Here is a 15,480-nt window from a genome sequence, read left to right on the forward strand (position 1 = left end):
CCCTTCATATTCAGTTCAGACCTGTGTCTTCTATGTATTCCTTACTGAGAAAGTGTAAGTTGCTATTTTTATATAAAGACGCCTTTTTGAGGGCAGGGACAGATTTTGCATTTCCTTATATCCCTGGTGCTCGGCACGATGGATGTCAGGCACATAGCACTAAATAAAACTTTGTTGACTATCAAAATAACCTTATTTCATTTCTTTTTAACAATGTTATGAGACTTGCTTCAATATTTCGATGAATCAGTGATTTCTCTTTTCACTGTGGATACTCCCTTCATTAAGGTAGATTGCAACCTGTCTACAGCTTCTCATCCTGGATGACTCTAGTCTATGTCCTCCCATGACATGCACAGATATCAATGAAGCATAAGCTGGAGTTTGTTATTGCTCTCACCATGTATACTAGTCACATATATCTCTGATGGCATCATTGGACATATCTTGCAATCTACTCACACTTACCATGGACCTCCTCATTGACTTTTGGGTGACTTACGATTTTAATTCTTCAGAGATGGTATGTGATACTGCATGATTTGTAGTCCCACTGTATACTGGAGTATCACCTTAAACCTATCAGAAACTGCAAATGCTGGAAGGGATAAGGGAAAAATAGGTGCACTAATAACTGCTGGTGGAGTAGTGAAATGGTTCAACCATGGGGGCAGCTAGGTGGCACAGTGGATAGAGCACCAGCCCTGGATTCAGGAGTACCAGAGTTCAAATCCAGCCTCAGACGCTTGACACTTACTAGCTGTGTGACTCTGGGCAAGTCACTTAACCCCAATTGCCTCAACAACAACAAAAAAAAAGAAATGAGGAGGGTGATTTCATAAAAACATGGCAAGAACTGTATGAACAGAAGCAAAGTGAAGTGAGAACTGGGAGATCAATGGGCACAATAACAGTAATGTTGTAATGATGATCAGCTGTGAAAGACTTGGCTACTCTGATCAAGACAATCCAAAGAACTTATGATGAAAAAAATGACATCCATCCATCTTCAGAGAAAGAACTAATGAACTCTGAGTGAAAACTGATGCATAACCTTTTCACTTGCTTTATTTTTCTTGTTTTAAAAAAATATGTGGAAATGTTTTGCATGATTTCACAAGTAATAATTCATATATTACTTGCCTTCTCAGTGGATGTGGGAGGGCATGGGAGGGAAGGAGAAAATTTGGAACTCAGAATTAAAAAAGAAAGAATGCCCCCCAAATAAATAATAAATTGAAATGTTTTTAAAAAGGAAGGAGAGATAAGGGATGACAGTGGGGATGGATGGATGGATGGATCTAGTTTTTTAATGATGGGGTAATATGAACATGTTTATAGGCAGTAAGTAAATGGAGAGAATGATGATAAATGAGAAGGTAGGTATGATAGAGGGAGCAATCTTTTATAGAAGGTTGGATAGAATGGGATCACTTGCACATGTAGAATTAGTCTTGCCAAAAGCAAGGGATGTCTCTTCATATGAGACAGGAGTGAAGGAGGAGATAATGGCACAAAGCATCTGGGTGATATGTGATGTAGAAGAGAAGAGTGAGCTTTCAGCTAATGATTTTTTTAAAAAAACATTTTCTAGTGAAAGAAGAGTAAAGGTTCTCAGCTGAGAGATTTGGGGATGAAGGAACCTTGGGAGGTTTGAAAGGGTTAAGAAAATAAACTGTGGTAGGTAACTCATACTCTTTATAGTTGTCACATCACCTAGCACAATACCTTGCAAATAGCAAGCACTGAAATACCTTTTCATGTTTCATCCTTCAGGATATCCAAGATAGCTCAACCTCTCAGGAATCATCCCAGAGTTTTATTACCCTAATGCTCAATCTGTTTCTTCTCTATGTCCAATCAAAATTTTTGTCATTTTCACTTGTCAATTTCCACTTGAATTCTCTTCCAAAAGAAATTTGTTAAAAACAACCCAATAGTTCAAAGCCACATCTGAGCTTTTCCTTCTCTAGACTAAAAACAATACCTATTGCTTTTAACTGTATTCTTACGTCCTCTTTGCCATTATAATTAATCCTTGTTATTATTCTCTTGTCCTGCTTTAGTTTCTCCACATCCCATTTAAAGTGTATTATAAAAAATTTAACAACTATGTTATAAACTCAGTGTATAGTGAAAGCATTATTTTGGCTGGCCTTTTTCACAGCAGCAGGAACTGCTCAGTCATTATTCAACTTGTGGTAAAATTTAACTTAGCCCTCTGCCCACCACAGATTTTTTTCTCCATCTTTTGCCTATTTGGTTATTTCCAACCTCGATTTGCATGGATGTTACACAATATCTTAACTTTAATACATTTGAATATTGGAGCAATACTGGAGAAAATTTGAGTACAAATGGTAAGGCTCTTTTTTTCCTGTGAGAAAGCTTGGGGTCATTAAAAGCTATACACAATTTTCCCAAAGGCAATGTACCCTATTTCTTCCGCCTATTTGGTGAACTGGCCCATTAACAAATCTGAGGGTTTGCCCAAGGTATATGTAATGATGGATCAGCAATATGGACTGTCCAATCAATTGAATGGCTTCTTAATGGTTTCTTCTGAACAACAGGTGTGCTTCATCCACTTGTTTTTTTCCTAACTGTGTGGATAGTCAGTCCCAAGCTTCGGAAGTGACTATCTTGTTTAGAGTGGGGGAGGAGGTCTGACAAGATGCTTAAAGACTCAATGCACTCAGGCAAAGGTTACCTGCATATGGGTGACTTTTAGAAGACTTCATCATCTGTAAGAAATCACTTCTACTTGGACCCTGTGCTTCATGATATGGCAAACACCTTAGGTGAGAATGTCTAACCTGGTTTTCTGACTTGCTTAATGTTAATCTGTGATTAATGCCTCTTTCTTAGATATTTCAAGGCATTTTGTACAAATTTATGTATACACTGGAACAGTTTTCTACAAGGATTTTATCCCCCCCCCCACCCCCCAATCAAATAACAAGCATGTTGGGTCTTTAATTCTCCATACCATACAGTCAATGTGACTGTAAAGATGCAGTTTGTTGTAGAATTTGGGAAAGCCTGTCTCCTCCCCCATACCTCCAACAAGGATGTTAGAAGTTCATTTGAAGATTATATTTAAAGATTTTGTAGAGATAGGAAAGGAGGTATACGGGTAGTAGCTGCTGGTACTGCTACCCTTTTCAGGGTTAATGATAATGTTAGTAGAAAGGACACCCCCTCTGGAGTCGGAGACTTGGGGGAAAAATTGCACCTCTGAAGCTTACTACATATGTGACCTTTGGGCAAATCATTTTCCTCACACGTAAAATCAAAAGGTTGGACTAAGTGGTCTCTAAGGTACCTTTCAGCTCTAAATCTATGAGCCTATGGCCTTTAAAGTCACGGAAGGAATCTGGTCCAACCCATAGCTGAAAAGTAACCCTCTCCACAACACACATAAGCTGCCTAAAGACTTCCAGTGAGAAGAAGCTTATTATCAAGGAATGTTTCTCCTGGTCTAAATTTGCCTCTTGGAGGGCTACGTAATTATATTTACTTATTTTACAGAGAGGGGTGGTGGTGACATAAGAGGGTTAACTTGGATTTCGTTCCTTTGGTAAGTACCCCACGGTGTGTAAACTCCCTTCGCCAAAGCTGGTGGGCTACTTGTTGGTAAATTACACTCTCTTAAGAAAGTTGCTGGGTCACTAAGAGAGGTTAAGTGACTTGCCCAGGATGTGTCACAGTCAAGACTCGAATCCAGGTCTTCCTGCCTCCAAAGCCTGTCTCTATTCATCACGCCAGGCGACAGCTCTCCCAGTGGAATGTTCACGGCGACAATGCCCCGCCTCGAAAAAGTGCGCCATTCCCAGACCCTCCCGAAGTAGGTTCTCCAGGCCGTCCTTCAGCGAGGCACTTCTAAATGGGTGCAGCGCGACTGCCAAGCGTTTTGCAAATCGAGCACCCGGGAGGAGACCCCGAGGGGGCACCGCACGGGCAGCGCGGCGCTGGCCGGGTACTCACCTGGGCGCCGGAGCGTTCAGTAGTCCCAGGCGGGCAGCGCCGTGGCTCTGGTCACTCCAGAGGGACGAGCGGCACTCAGTGCAAGCAATCAGTCAGTGTGATCTGCCCCGACCATCGCAATCGGGACGCGGAAAACCTGAGGGTTCCAGCGCCTTCAGGGGCGGCCGGGACGCACAGGCCACGGGCCGCCCTGAGTTCGGCCCCGTAGGGTTACACTCCGCCCCTGCTCCGGCCTGGGGGCGGGGGCCCCAGCAGGCGGCGAGGTGCGTGCCCGCACTCTGGACCCAGCTCGGGTTCCACGCTTCGGTGCCGCGCGCGAGGCCCCGGCTCGGCGGTCGGGGCGCGCGCCGCCCGTGCCCGCGCGCGCTCTCCCCGGCCCGTTCCGTCCCGCCTGGGCTCGGCTTGGGGCTGGGCTGCTGCCACCGCTTCCGCATCTTTGCTGTGTGCATTTGCTGCTGCAGCAGCTGGAGGGCTCCGGGCCCGCGAACCAATTAGCTTTTGCTGATGTAGCGTTCACTTCCTCATTGACCAAGCTCTCTCCTACGGTGCGTTCGGGATCCTGAGAACAACTTGGAGGAAACCACCCTTCACATCTTTTCTCGTTCGAGGAGGGCTGGGTTCTGCCAATATCGGACGGACGCAAGAACAGAGTGGCAGAAGAACCAGACTAAAACTTTGCAGAGCACGGAGCGCTGTACTTTGTCTACTCCTTCCCCCGGGCTTTCGAATTAACTACCCCAACAGGAGAGATGTCGAAGCCTCCACCTAAGCCAGTCAAGCCAGGTAAGGGAGGGGCTCGACCCTGGTCCCCCTTCTTGTCCTCCCCAGCCGGGCCACTTCTGCTTCCTTGCGCTGCGGCGGGGGTAGGGGGCTAGCTTGGCGCGAGCCTCCTTCTAAGATCGATCCATCTTGGACGGTAGTCGGTGACTTTTAAGTTCAAGAAATGATAGGATTTTTTTTTTTGATGACACGAGAGTTTTGATATTGGGTGTGGGTGTACACACTAACAACTTTCCAGTGTTCTTGGAGGGCTATCTGGGAAGATATAGCCAATCGATTGATTATAGCTTAAAAAAAATTATCCAAACGGCTTTTAAAGATACTTCTTTCTTCTTCCTCTTTTTTTTTTGGGGGGGTTGTGTCATTGTCAAGAGTCATGACGGACCTAAAAGTGGGAAGTGCATGGTGGGTGGGGTGAGGTGAGGTTAGTATAGAGTCCTTAGGGACCTTTCTGGAAGGAAGAACAAATGCACTCAATTGATCTTGGATTCATTTTGGGAAAGCTTTTAGCAAACTCCTGCGGCCTAATGCTCTAAGGCCGGAAGAATTCCGGCAGCTATAGCCATTAGTGCTCGAAACTGTCACTTTTATACATACGCAATAAAGGCATCAGGGGGAATGGGGGGTAGGTGGAGGGGGGAGGGGAAAGGGGATACATCTGGCCTGTCGGGCTGGAGAGGAGGGGCCTCCTGTCCCGAGTGGAGAATTATGGAAAGAGAGATGCTCGAACAAGCAGCTACCTTGGCAGATAGTCCTTATTCATTCTCAAACTTTTATTATCGCTACTGAAGGGTTTTGTGTCCTTTGGAGAGAGGAAGAAAGGGACAGCTGGTTTCTGAATCTAGTATGTTTAGTGGGATACTAATGAATGGCGAAGGAAAGTATTTTGGGGGATTTTTTTTGCAATGCCATGAACTGAACTTTAATAAAAGTTTCATCAACGTTTAGAATACATTTTTTTTCTATTGCTTGTGTTCAGGAATTTAAAGGATTTTGATTTTATTCTACACATCCTTCATTCTTGTATTTTCTCTCTAAATTTCTGTGTTTTCAAGCATGACACAGTTTTCCCTCTGAAAATGAGAGATAAGAGTAAATCCCTTTTATTTGAAAAAAAAAAATTATTTTACTACACTCGTGATTTCAATGGTGAGTGTCAGTACTCCCAATGAGGAGATTCCATTTAACAATGTCTGTATGTATTGGTAATTTCTCTGAATCTTTGAGTCTTAGAGACGTTAAATGATTTACCCAGGGTCACACAGCAAGTTTGGGACAAATGAACCAATGTCTCAGAGCCCTGCCCCATAAGCTGCTAGGCCAGGCTGCCACTTATCTAAAAAGAGATTGTCAAGTTCCTTGGGATTTAAATTTGGATAGAACATACTGAATCTAAATCCTGTGCCTCCTAGTGGGTGGAGGTGACCGAAGGTCTCCATGAAGGTTATGCATATGTTTTGTTATGGTCTACCATGGTGGAAATGCTTTTCATATGGGCTTGGCAAAGGACTCTGAGTCTCCAGGCTGTCCCAGGACCAGCCTACTGACTTAGTACCAAGAAATGATTTTTTTGGCCCCTGCAACTCATGAACAGCATCCACTTAGGCATGGAGGGGCTGATGACACAGATGAATTCCTATAATTGTGAAGTAATTATTGATAGGAAGGCCTTATTAAAAGAACAGTGTTGTAGACTTTGTTATTATTTTGACCAAAGACTAGGTGTGAATAATAATTCAACATTTTTAATGTATTGATTTCAGGTTTTCTACTTTGCAAAGCACTTACTTGCTCATGCATGGCAGTCCTATAAGCTAGGCTAGGACAAGTACTACTACTATTGTACCCATTTTATGGATGAGTTAACTCCGGTTGAAGCAGTTTAGTAACTTGCTTAGGGTCCACATATATGGTATCTGAATCAAAGTCTCTTGATTGCCAGTCCCCTATCTTTTTCACTACCCTACATTAACAGTGAAACAGTTAGTGGGACTTGAAAGTGTTTTAAACCTGAGATCAGATTTTGCCTTTAGATATTTGGTTTTTATTGGCCAGGAGAGAGCAACTTATCAAATAAAAATAATGTATTATTATTCTTTGGTACTCAATTATTTTTAAAAAATCCTGGAAATTGATCAAACGCTCTTCTGTGTCTAGAGACAATTTAAGTAATGTCTATGATGATGTCTTTTCCTTGCATCTGTATGAGTCAGGGAAAAAAAAGGCTGCTAAATCTTTTTTTTTAACTAACTTAATGGATTATTATAGTGATACAGGGTCTGTAGGTAATTTAGACTCTTTTTAATGATAGATGAAGAATATCTAGTTCTTAAACTTGAGCCACTGTATTCTTTCACATTGGTACTATTTGTCTGCTACCATTAAACTCTACTAACTTGGGCCAATATTTCATTCTCTTGCTTTCTGTTCCCACTGCTGCTGCCTACTTCAGTATCTCATTTATTCTTTGTCTGGACTATTGCAATAGTTTCTTAAATGGTCTGCCCCTTTTTCTCTGCCCTCTAATCTATTTTCACCCTCATTATAGTGTCTTAAAGAACAACTGTGATTATTTTGTAATTCCCCTGCTTGTAAATATCAAGTAATAGTCTAACAAATATATATATATATATTCCTAAGTTTTATCTATCTGTCTATCTGTCCATCCATCCATCCATCCATCCATCCAACCATCCATCTCAAACTTAGGAGTCTAGCTTTTAGGGCCCTTCATTTTCTTTCCCTAATTCTACTTTTTACAGCATTTCCCACTATACTACTTGTCTTTCTCTGCTTCTCCTACCTTTGAGGGGGGGCGGGGCGAAGCAATGAGGGTTAAGTGACTTCCCCAGGATCACACAGCTAGTAGGTATCAAGTGTCTAAGGCTGGATTTGAACTCAGGACCTCCTGAATCCAGGGCCAGTGCTTTATCTACTGCACCACCTAGCTGCCCCCTTCTCCTACCTTCTTATATCTCTCTGCCTTTGCTCATGCTTTCATAACTCAACCTTGAATTCTCATACCACGAATTCTTTTCCTACCCTGATCTCTTTGCTTGTTGAAATTTTATTCTTCAAAACCTGGCTCAAATACCAAGTAGATTGTAAGCTTCTTGAGGGCATGGACGGTCTTTCTTTTTGCTTTTATTTGTATGATCAGTGCTTAGCCTAATGCCTATAAGTCATTAATAAATGCTCTAAAGGGCACAGTGGATAGAGTTCCAGTCCTGGAGTCAGGAAGACTCATCTTTTTGAGTTCAAATCTGGTCTCAGTCACTTACTAGCTGTGTGACTGTAGGCCAGTGACTTAATCCTGTTTGCCTCAGTTTCCTTATCTGTAAAATAAGCTGGAGAAGGAAATGGCAGACCACTCCAGGATCCTTGCCAAGAAAACCCCAAATGGGGGTCACAAAGAGTCAGACACTACTGAAAAACAACTGAAAAAATGCTTAATTCCTTTGTTCCCCCTTCTCCCCTTCCTTTCTCCTTCCTTCTTTCTCTTTGGTGGAGAAAGACCATCCTTGGAGCTAGATTAAGTTTGGCCTCTGATACATAAGCGTGTGACCTGAAGCAAGTCACTTAACCTTTTAATGCCCCATGCAACTTTCTAAGGCTATATATACACCTAACTACTTTAGGTCTAGGGAATTACCTCAGTCAATGAAATCACAGCTTCAATTCCTCTCCCTAGCCTGTGCAGTTCATTATACCTTTATTGTAGCACTTGTCACATCCTGGCTTAGAGTTGTTTGTGTTCATTTCTTATCTTCCCTTCTAGCTTTTAAAATATTGTGGGAGCCAGGGTGAGGTAATACTTGTATTCGTCACCATCACATTCATTTCTTAGCACAGTCCCCTGCATAGAGCCTTTTTATTTAGTAGGTCCCCTGTATGTACTTGTTAAATCAGATACATTCCAGACCTAAACACAAAGTCTGTGTCTTCCCTGCCCCCTCCACCCCATTTCTGTAAAAATACTCTCTAAAAATACTCCCATACCAGAAGTTTTACTATTCTTAGCCCCTTTTGCATTCTGATGGCTGGATAGGAATAAGTTAATTTCTTTAGCATGTCAGAGCATAGCAGACAAAGGTTTGATATCCAAGAGGACTCTTTTTACAAACTTCATCTCAATACTTAATGTATTATTTCAGGAGCTGAATTTTATAAGAGATTTTCCATTTAAGCAAGTTTGATCAAGATAAAATTTTTAGTTGTGAGCCTCAAGCTTTGTTGTGGACTGACCTGCACTGTTTTTTCCTAATGGCATATTGACTTTATGGATGAAAGCGAAGTGTCATACATATTTTATGTCTTTAGTTATTATTTTATGATAAAGATATGTAATACAGAGAATGAAATATAAATTAAATCAGAAAAACTCAAGTTACACTTTAAAAATCATTTTAACTTTAATGATTAGATCACAAAAACTAAGAATCCTGCTTAAATTATATTTTTGGTAGAAAAAAATCAACTAAAAATAAAGTCAGAGTGATATACTACATTGGAAAGACCTCAGGATTTGAAGCTGGAGTTTCTGGGTTCTGTCACAGTCCATTACTGCCTTCGTGACCTTGAGCAAGTCACTTTTCCTGAGCCTCATTTTCCTCATCTGTAAGACAAATTTGTTTTAATAGATCACTTCTAAGGTTCCTTCCAGTTCTAGATCCATCATCCTATGTATCAGTTACCCCTGGGAGTTATTATTTTTGGTCTTGCCATTTTGATCATATACTAATCCCTTTGTAGAGGCAGCATGAATAGTAGATAGATTGACATATATACAAGTTGTACGGCCATGGGCAAGTCACTTTATTTCTCAGTTCTCTAGGCAACTCTCCTAAGACAATAAATTACAGACAGTTGGATCTACTTTGGTTGAGGAAATTTCCATACCACAGATTTCTTAGCCCCCTGGTGAAATCTCATGTTAGGTTAGAAAAGAAGAGACAAAACATGGCCCTTGATAAATGAATCGGTCAGATTTTCTGTCAAATCCAAATCATGGGCAATTTTAATCCAAAATGTGGAATGTATGCACATCATCAAAAAGTTCTCTTAAAGGAGATTTTAGAATCCTTAAGTTACTCGGGTGCTTGGGCCATCTTTGTCCACTCACTTCCCGTGGCTGTCATTTTCTATTTGTTTTGTATAGTTCTGTGATTGGTAACCTTATTCCTCTTTCTTTTGAATTCATTAATTGGATTATAAATATCTTGGAGACTAAGTTTTCTAACCCTTTATACAGGCACAACACTTTATATTATATTTATGTACCACGGAACCTCAGAAAGTGCTCTTCACTGATGGACAAAAGGTGGTGGGGAAGGGAGCGGTTAGGTAACCATGCTCTAACCTCATTGTATGCAAAGTAACAATGGCCAAAGAGATACTTCCTGTGTGTTTCAATTAATGGGAACCCTAGTCACTACAGTCAGTCCTTCCTATTGCAGCAACATTTTTTTGTAGCCTCTGCTTTTTTTCAGCCCTTGATCTTCAGGGCAAGTCACCAGGCATTTATTAAGTGCTTACTATGTTCTCAAGTGTGCTAAGAATTAGGGTTACAAAGAAAGGCAAAAATATCCTCAAGAAGCTTTTACTGTCTAATGACTTAGATGTGATTCATAGAATTACAGGTAGTGCCTTTTCTTATACCCCATCTGGAACAGGAATTGCCTCCTCAGGGTTGTTCTCTCTTTTTTTGTGTGTGGACTGAGAGGAAGACAAAATTAAAATATACACACACACACACACACACACATATATACATATACATATACAACCCACTGAGTTACACATATACACATACATATATACATATATATGTATAAACTCTCAGTGGGTTAAGAATTAACTGTAAATGACAGATTCTTTCTTGGGGTTAATTTAACCACAAGTCAAGTTTCATCACTATGGGAACAGCCTCTGTGCCTTGGTTAATAAATTGGTTATCACAAATACCATGTGGTTAAAAAACATTAATCACCTGGTTACCAACTTCCTGGTGACAAACCTCCCCAAATTTCACTGTGCAGATTTGAAGGCAGATATATCCATCATCAAACTTTTCCATCTTGGGTAGGACTCATCAGCCAGATCTTAAGCTTCCCTTGCCCAGCATCTAAGAATCCGGGGTCCACCTCTGTGCCTTTGGGTGAGACATTTCATCAGGAATTGAGTAGTGGATTAATGTCAATAAGAAGTTAATCAAATGCTTGGGAGGGTTTGGGAAAAAGTAAAGTTGTTTATTTTAGGTCAAAATATTATCAATTATCATGGTGTAAGTAAAATATAAAGATGGTAGCATGCATAATAAAACTAGGGAGGTTCAGTGTGAATTGATGATTTTTTTTGGTTTTTGTTCTTTTTTTTGTTTTGGGTTTTTTGGGGTTTTTTTGCGGGGCAGTGGGGGTTAAGTGACTTGTCCAGGGTCACACAGGTAGTAAGTGTCAAGTGACTGAGGCTGGATTTGAACTCAGGTACTCCTGAATCCAGGGTCAGTGCTCTATCCACTGTATCACCTAGCTGTCCTGATGATTTTTTAAAGAAATTAACTTTGAAAAGCCTCTATTTTGCTTTCATTCAACCATAATGGAACCTCACTATACAAAAGAACTAGGAAGTCTAGCTTTTGCCATTTGAGAGCTTCCAGTTTAATTAGTTCTTAGTGATTTGGTTCATTCAGGGTGAAAAGTGTCAAGGACTGTTTGGTCACTTTCAGAATCTGTTCGAATGTCTTTTAAACACTTCTTCTTTGGTTCTCCCCCCTCCCCCTAAAGGGAGACACTATACTGTTGGACCCAGTCACCATTAATATGAAAATTAGTACATTATAAGTAGCCATGTTTAGTTAGCTTCAGAGGTGCCTTAGCTCTGTTCAGAGTCAGGACCTTTGTGCTCATAAATGGAAAAGTGAACTGGATAAGCAATTTGCTAAGCATTTATTAAATCCTTTGAATGTGATGGACACTGTTCTAGGCCATGGGAATATGAAGACAAAAATAAAAGTCTTTGCCCTAAAGCAAACAACAACACATACACCTATAACTAGATAAAAAATCTGTGGAGGGAAAATGATGTACCATCTCTAACATTTCATGCAGAACTGGAATGTTCCAAAGTGTAGGAGACATTTGCATGTTCTTCAGGTACCCCCATCTAGGCTTTTAAATTTTGGGGGGGGAGACTATCAACAATTAGCTGTATGTTCAGAGTTCAGCTTCCAGGGTTGAGGAGAGCCAGTGACTTCATGAAACTAAATCGAATGCATGGGTTCTACTTACTACCCATACCTCCTTCCTTTTTCCTCTTCCTGTCAATCACTTCCTCCTTTGTGTTTAGCCTTCTGTAGGCTGAACTATCATATCACACATTTCTTAGTTTGTGGTTTAGGGAAAAGACCATGGTGCATAAACAGATTTAACTTCTCAGGATTTTCCTAGGATTTTATGACATAAACAACCCTTACCTCTGCTCTAGCTTTTTGCTTTAAAAAAAAATCAGGAAAGGGGAATACTTTGGTTAAAGAATTTAGACCAGTTAATACATACCTGTCATGGGACTTCCCGACCATTTTTAAAAAAGTTTATTAAGGAGAGTGGAGGGGGCAGCTAGGTGACACAGTGGATAAGGCATTGGCCCTGGATTCAGGAGGACCTGAGTTCAAATACAGCCTCAGACACTTGACATTTACTAGCTGTGTTACCCTGGGCAAGTCACTTAACCCTCATTGCCCCACCAAAAAAAAAAACAAACGGGGGTGGGGGGGAGGAGAGTGGAGGTAGGTCTTAGCTACTCTTAGTTGTTAATATAGTGATGATAACTAATATTTATATAGTACCTTAAGGTTTTCAAAGTACTTTAAATTTATTATCTCATTTGATTTGTTCCTCACAACCACTCTGTAAGGTAGGGACGTTATTATTCCCATTTTACAGATGGAGAAAATGAGGCTTAGTGAGATTATGGGATTTGACTAGGATTTACACAGTTATTAAATGATTAAGGCAAGGTTCAAACTCTGGTCTTTCTGATTCCAAATTCATCACTTTATTCCACTATGTTAGCTAACTTCTTGTTGGCTGGGTTAGGTTTTGGAGACTAGCTTTCTAGCCCAGGGCTCACCTCTAGGAAACTCACTTAACTCTGAAGGAGTACCTAGAGAGGGATGAATTTTTCAGGGGCTTGTATTAGTTAGGAGAATTTCTGAATTTTCCTTTAGAGAACAGATCCTTTGAATCAACCTACCCCAACACCAACTCAAAGGCTACCTTGGACTAGAAACTAATCTCAGTTGGGAGAGCTTTGGAGTAGCAGCGATTCTATTTTAGGTACACACTTATTTCGTCTATACTTCTAGGGGGAGAGATCCAAAGATTGTATATGCACCCTTTGTCCTGGGTGCAAACAAACATTGAAAACACTGTAAAGTCAGGTACTGCTGGGGTATTCAGTATAGTTTTAAGGGGCTCATGATAATTACCTATGCAAGGTGATGAAGTGCTGGTCCTGGAGTCAGGAAGACCTGGGTTCAGATTTGGCCTCAGGTACATATTAGTGGTATGACTCTGGACGAGTCACTTAACCCTGATAAAGCTTTTGGTTCGGTTAGTTTGGTTTGATTTTCATTGTCCATTCACAGGAATGAATTTAAAGTGATAGTCATTTAGGGTCCCTTGCAAATTGTTCCTTTAAGAAAAGACTAAGGGGCAACTAGGTGGCACAGTGGATAAAGCACCTACCCTGGATTCAGGAGTACCTGAGTTCAAATCCGGCCTCAGACACTTGACACTTGCTAGCTGTGTGACCCTGGGCAAGTCAATTAACCCCCATTGCCCCCCCCCCCCCAAAAAAAGTTTGTGACTTCCTTGAGATTACAGAGTATAGCAGAGAAAGATAAAACATTCATTAAGTACTTTTTCTCTTTGGCCAGAGACTGTGCTAAGCACTGGGGTTATAGATACTAGCAAGCAAGACAGTCCCTGCCCTGTAGGAGCTTACATTCTTTTCTTTTCTTTTCTTTTCTTTTTTGGGTGAGGCAATTGGGGTTAAGTGACTTGCCCAGGGTCACACAGCTAGTACGTGTCAAGTGTCTGAGGCCAAGTGTCTGAGGCCGGATTTGAACTAAGGTCCTCCTGAGTCCAGGGCTGTTGCTTTATCCACTGCACCACCTAGCTGCCCCAACATTGGTGTTTAAATGGCCAGGAAGTGAGGTAGAAGCCTGGGTCTTGGCAAAATAAGGCAAAAATCTCTCCTATCAGAGCCTGGTATCCTAAGAGATAGGGCTTGAATCCTCTTCCTCTCACTTTAGCATCTAGTGTACCTCTCTCCCAATATACCAGGTTTCTAAATTCTTATTTAAATGAGATAAATAACTGTGATGAAAACTAAAACAGCTCTCTCCAAAGTCAGCGTTCTGCAAGGTGCTAATCATAAATTGTGTTGAACTTAATTTCTTTTGTTGTTACCTTCCCTTTTTCCTGCATGGAGGGATGTTATTCCTTTATGCAAATTCATTTGTTAACTTTTGCCTAAGTGCTAAATCTAAATAACTCAGCTGACTGCCTCCAAGTACTTGGGTCTGCCATAGGCAACACTGAAGTGTGTGTGTGTGTGTGTGTGTGTGTGTGAGAGAGAGAGAGAGAGAGAGAGAGAGAGAGGAGGGGAGAGGGGAGAGGGGAGAGGGGAGAGAGACTCTTTTCAAGTCCTACCTGTCTTCACTGGATTAAAACCTTCCCTGTTTTGAGTAGCCTTTATATAGGGCATTACAAAATAATTATTTCATTTTATCTTTGCAACAGACAGAGGTGGAGTGAGGGGGAGAAGTGCTCTTATTATCCTTATCTTGCAGATAGGGAAACTGAGGCAGAGTGGTTAGTTACACAGGGTCAGTTACACAGCTAGTAAGTGTGAGGCTGTATTTGAGCTTATGTCTTCTGACTTCTGTGCCAGGACTCCATCCACTGTGTCACCTAGTATTCTCTAACTTACTTTACTCCTTGACCTTGTAACTTAACCTTCACTCTCCAGGCTACTTAACCTCCAAGTGTAGCCCCATTAGATCATTTTACCAGCTCAGTCTCATCTGTCTTGCTGCCCTTTGTTTTGTATATTTTCACTTAATTTAATGAAAGTAACACTAAATGAATGGTAAATCTATCCCAGCTCTAAAATCCTAAGATCCTGAGCACATAGTGCTAATGTGCTGAATTACATCATATCAATTTTTGAGTCTTCTCTTGATGCTAGACTAAAAGTTCCATCACAATATCTTACTTAATTTTGTGTGATTTCTCCCTCCCTCCTTCCACCAATACTCTGTACCCAGTACTTTTTTTTTTTGTGAGGCAATGAGGGTTAAGTGACTTGCCGAGGGTCACACAGCTAGTAAGTGTCAAGGGTCTGAGGCCTCATTTGAACTCGGGTCCTCCTGAATCCAGGGTTGGTGCTTTATCCACTGTACCACTTAGCTGCCCCCACAGTGCTTTTTGATTGAATGAATAACATACTATTTTCTTCCCACCTCCATCCCCTACCTCCCCATTCTTCCTCTCCTGCCTCCAGTGAAGTTCATTTGTTGGTATCCAGGTTTGTTTTTGTTTTTGTTTTCTTTCCCCTACCTTGTTCATTTGTGACTATCTGCTTGGTAAGTGTTCTCCCTTCCAGCCCAGGGTCTAGAGGTTTCCCTAAACCAGTCTCTTTGTGACTAGG

General features: G+C 41.2%; 2 protein-coding genes across 7 annotated transcripts in view; one reads left to right on the forward strand and one right to left on the reverse strand.

The window, feature by feature from the left end:
• The window catches only part of NMRK1 (nicotinamide riboside kinase 1), a 37,738-nt gene extending 33,494 nt beyond the window's left edge, over positions 1-4,244 (reverse strand). For 2 of the 5 annotated variants that reach the window (XM_043975978.1, XM_043975979.1), the window contains exon 1: positions 3,695-3,955. In XM_043975978.1, coding sequence (XP_043831913.1) covers positions 3,695-3,760 — 66 coding nt within the window. In that variant the 5' untranslated portion in view covers positions 3,761-3,955. Of the gene's footprint in view, positions 1-3,694; positions 3,956-3,987 lie in introns of those variants that run through there. The other 3 variants (XM_043975980.1, XM_043975976.1, XM_043975977.1) reach the window with 3 other exon arrangements.
• OSTF1 (osteoclast stimulating factor 1) overlaps positions 2,372-15,480 on the forward strand; it is an 83,952-nt gene continuing 70,843 nt past the window's right edge. Inside the window, exon 1 of one of the 2 annotated variants that reach the window (XM_043975984.1) lies at positions 2,372-2,801. In XM_043975984.1, coding sequence (XP_043831919.1) covers positions 2,786-2,801 — 16 coding nt within the window. In that variant the 5' untranslated portion in view covers positions 2,372-2,785. Of the gene's footprint in view, positions 2,802-4,369; positions 4,771-15,480 lie in introns of those variants that run through there. The other variant, XM_043975983.1, reaches the window with a different exon arrangement.

This window comes from Dromiciops gliroides, chromosome 1, assembly GCF_019393635.1.
Source record: "Dromiciops gliroides isolate mDroGli1 chromosome 1, mDroGli1.pri, whole genome shotgun sequence".
In the NCBI taxonomy this organism is placed as follows: Eukaryota; Metazoa; Chordata; class Mammalia; order Microbiotheria; family Microbiotheriidae; genus Dromiciops; species Dromiciops gliroides.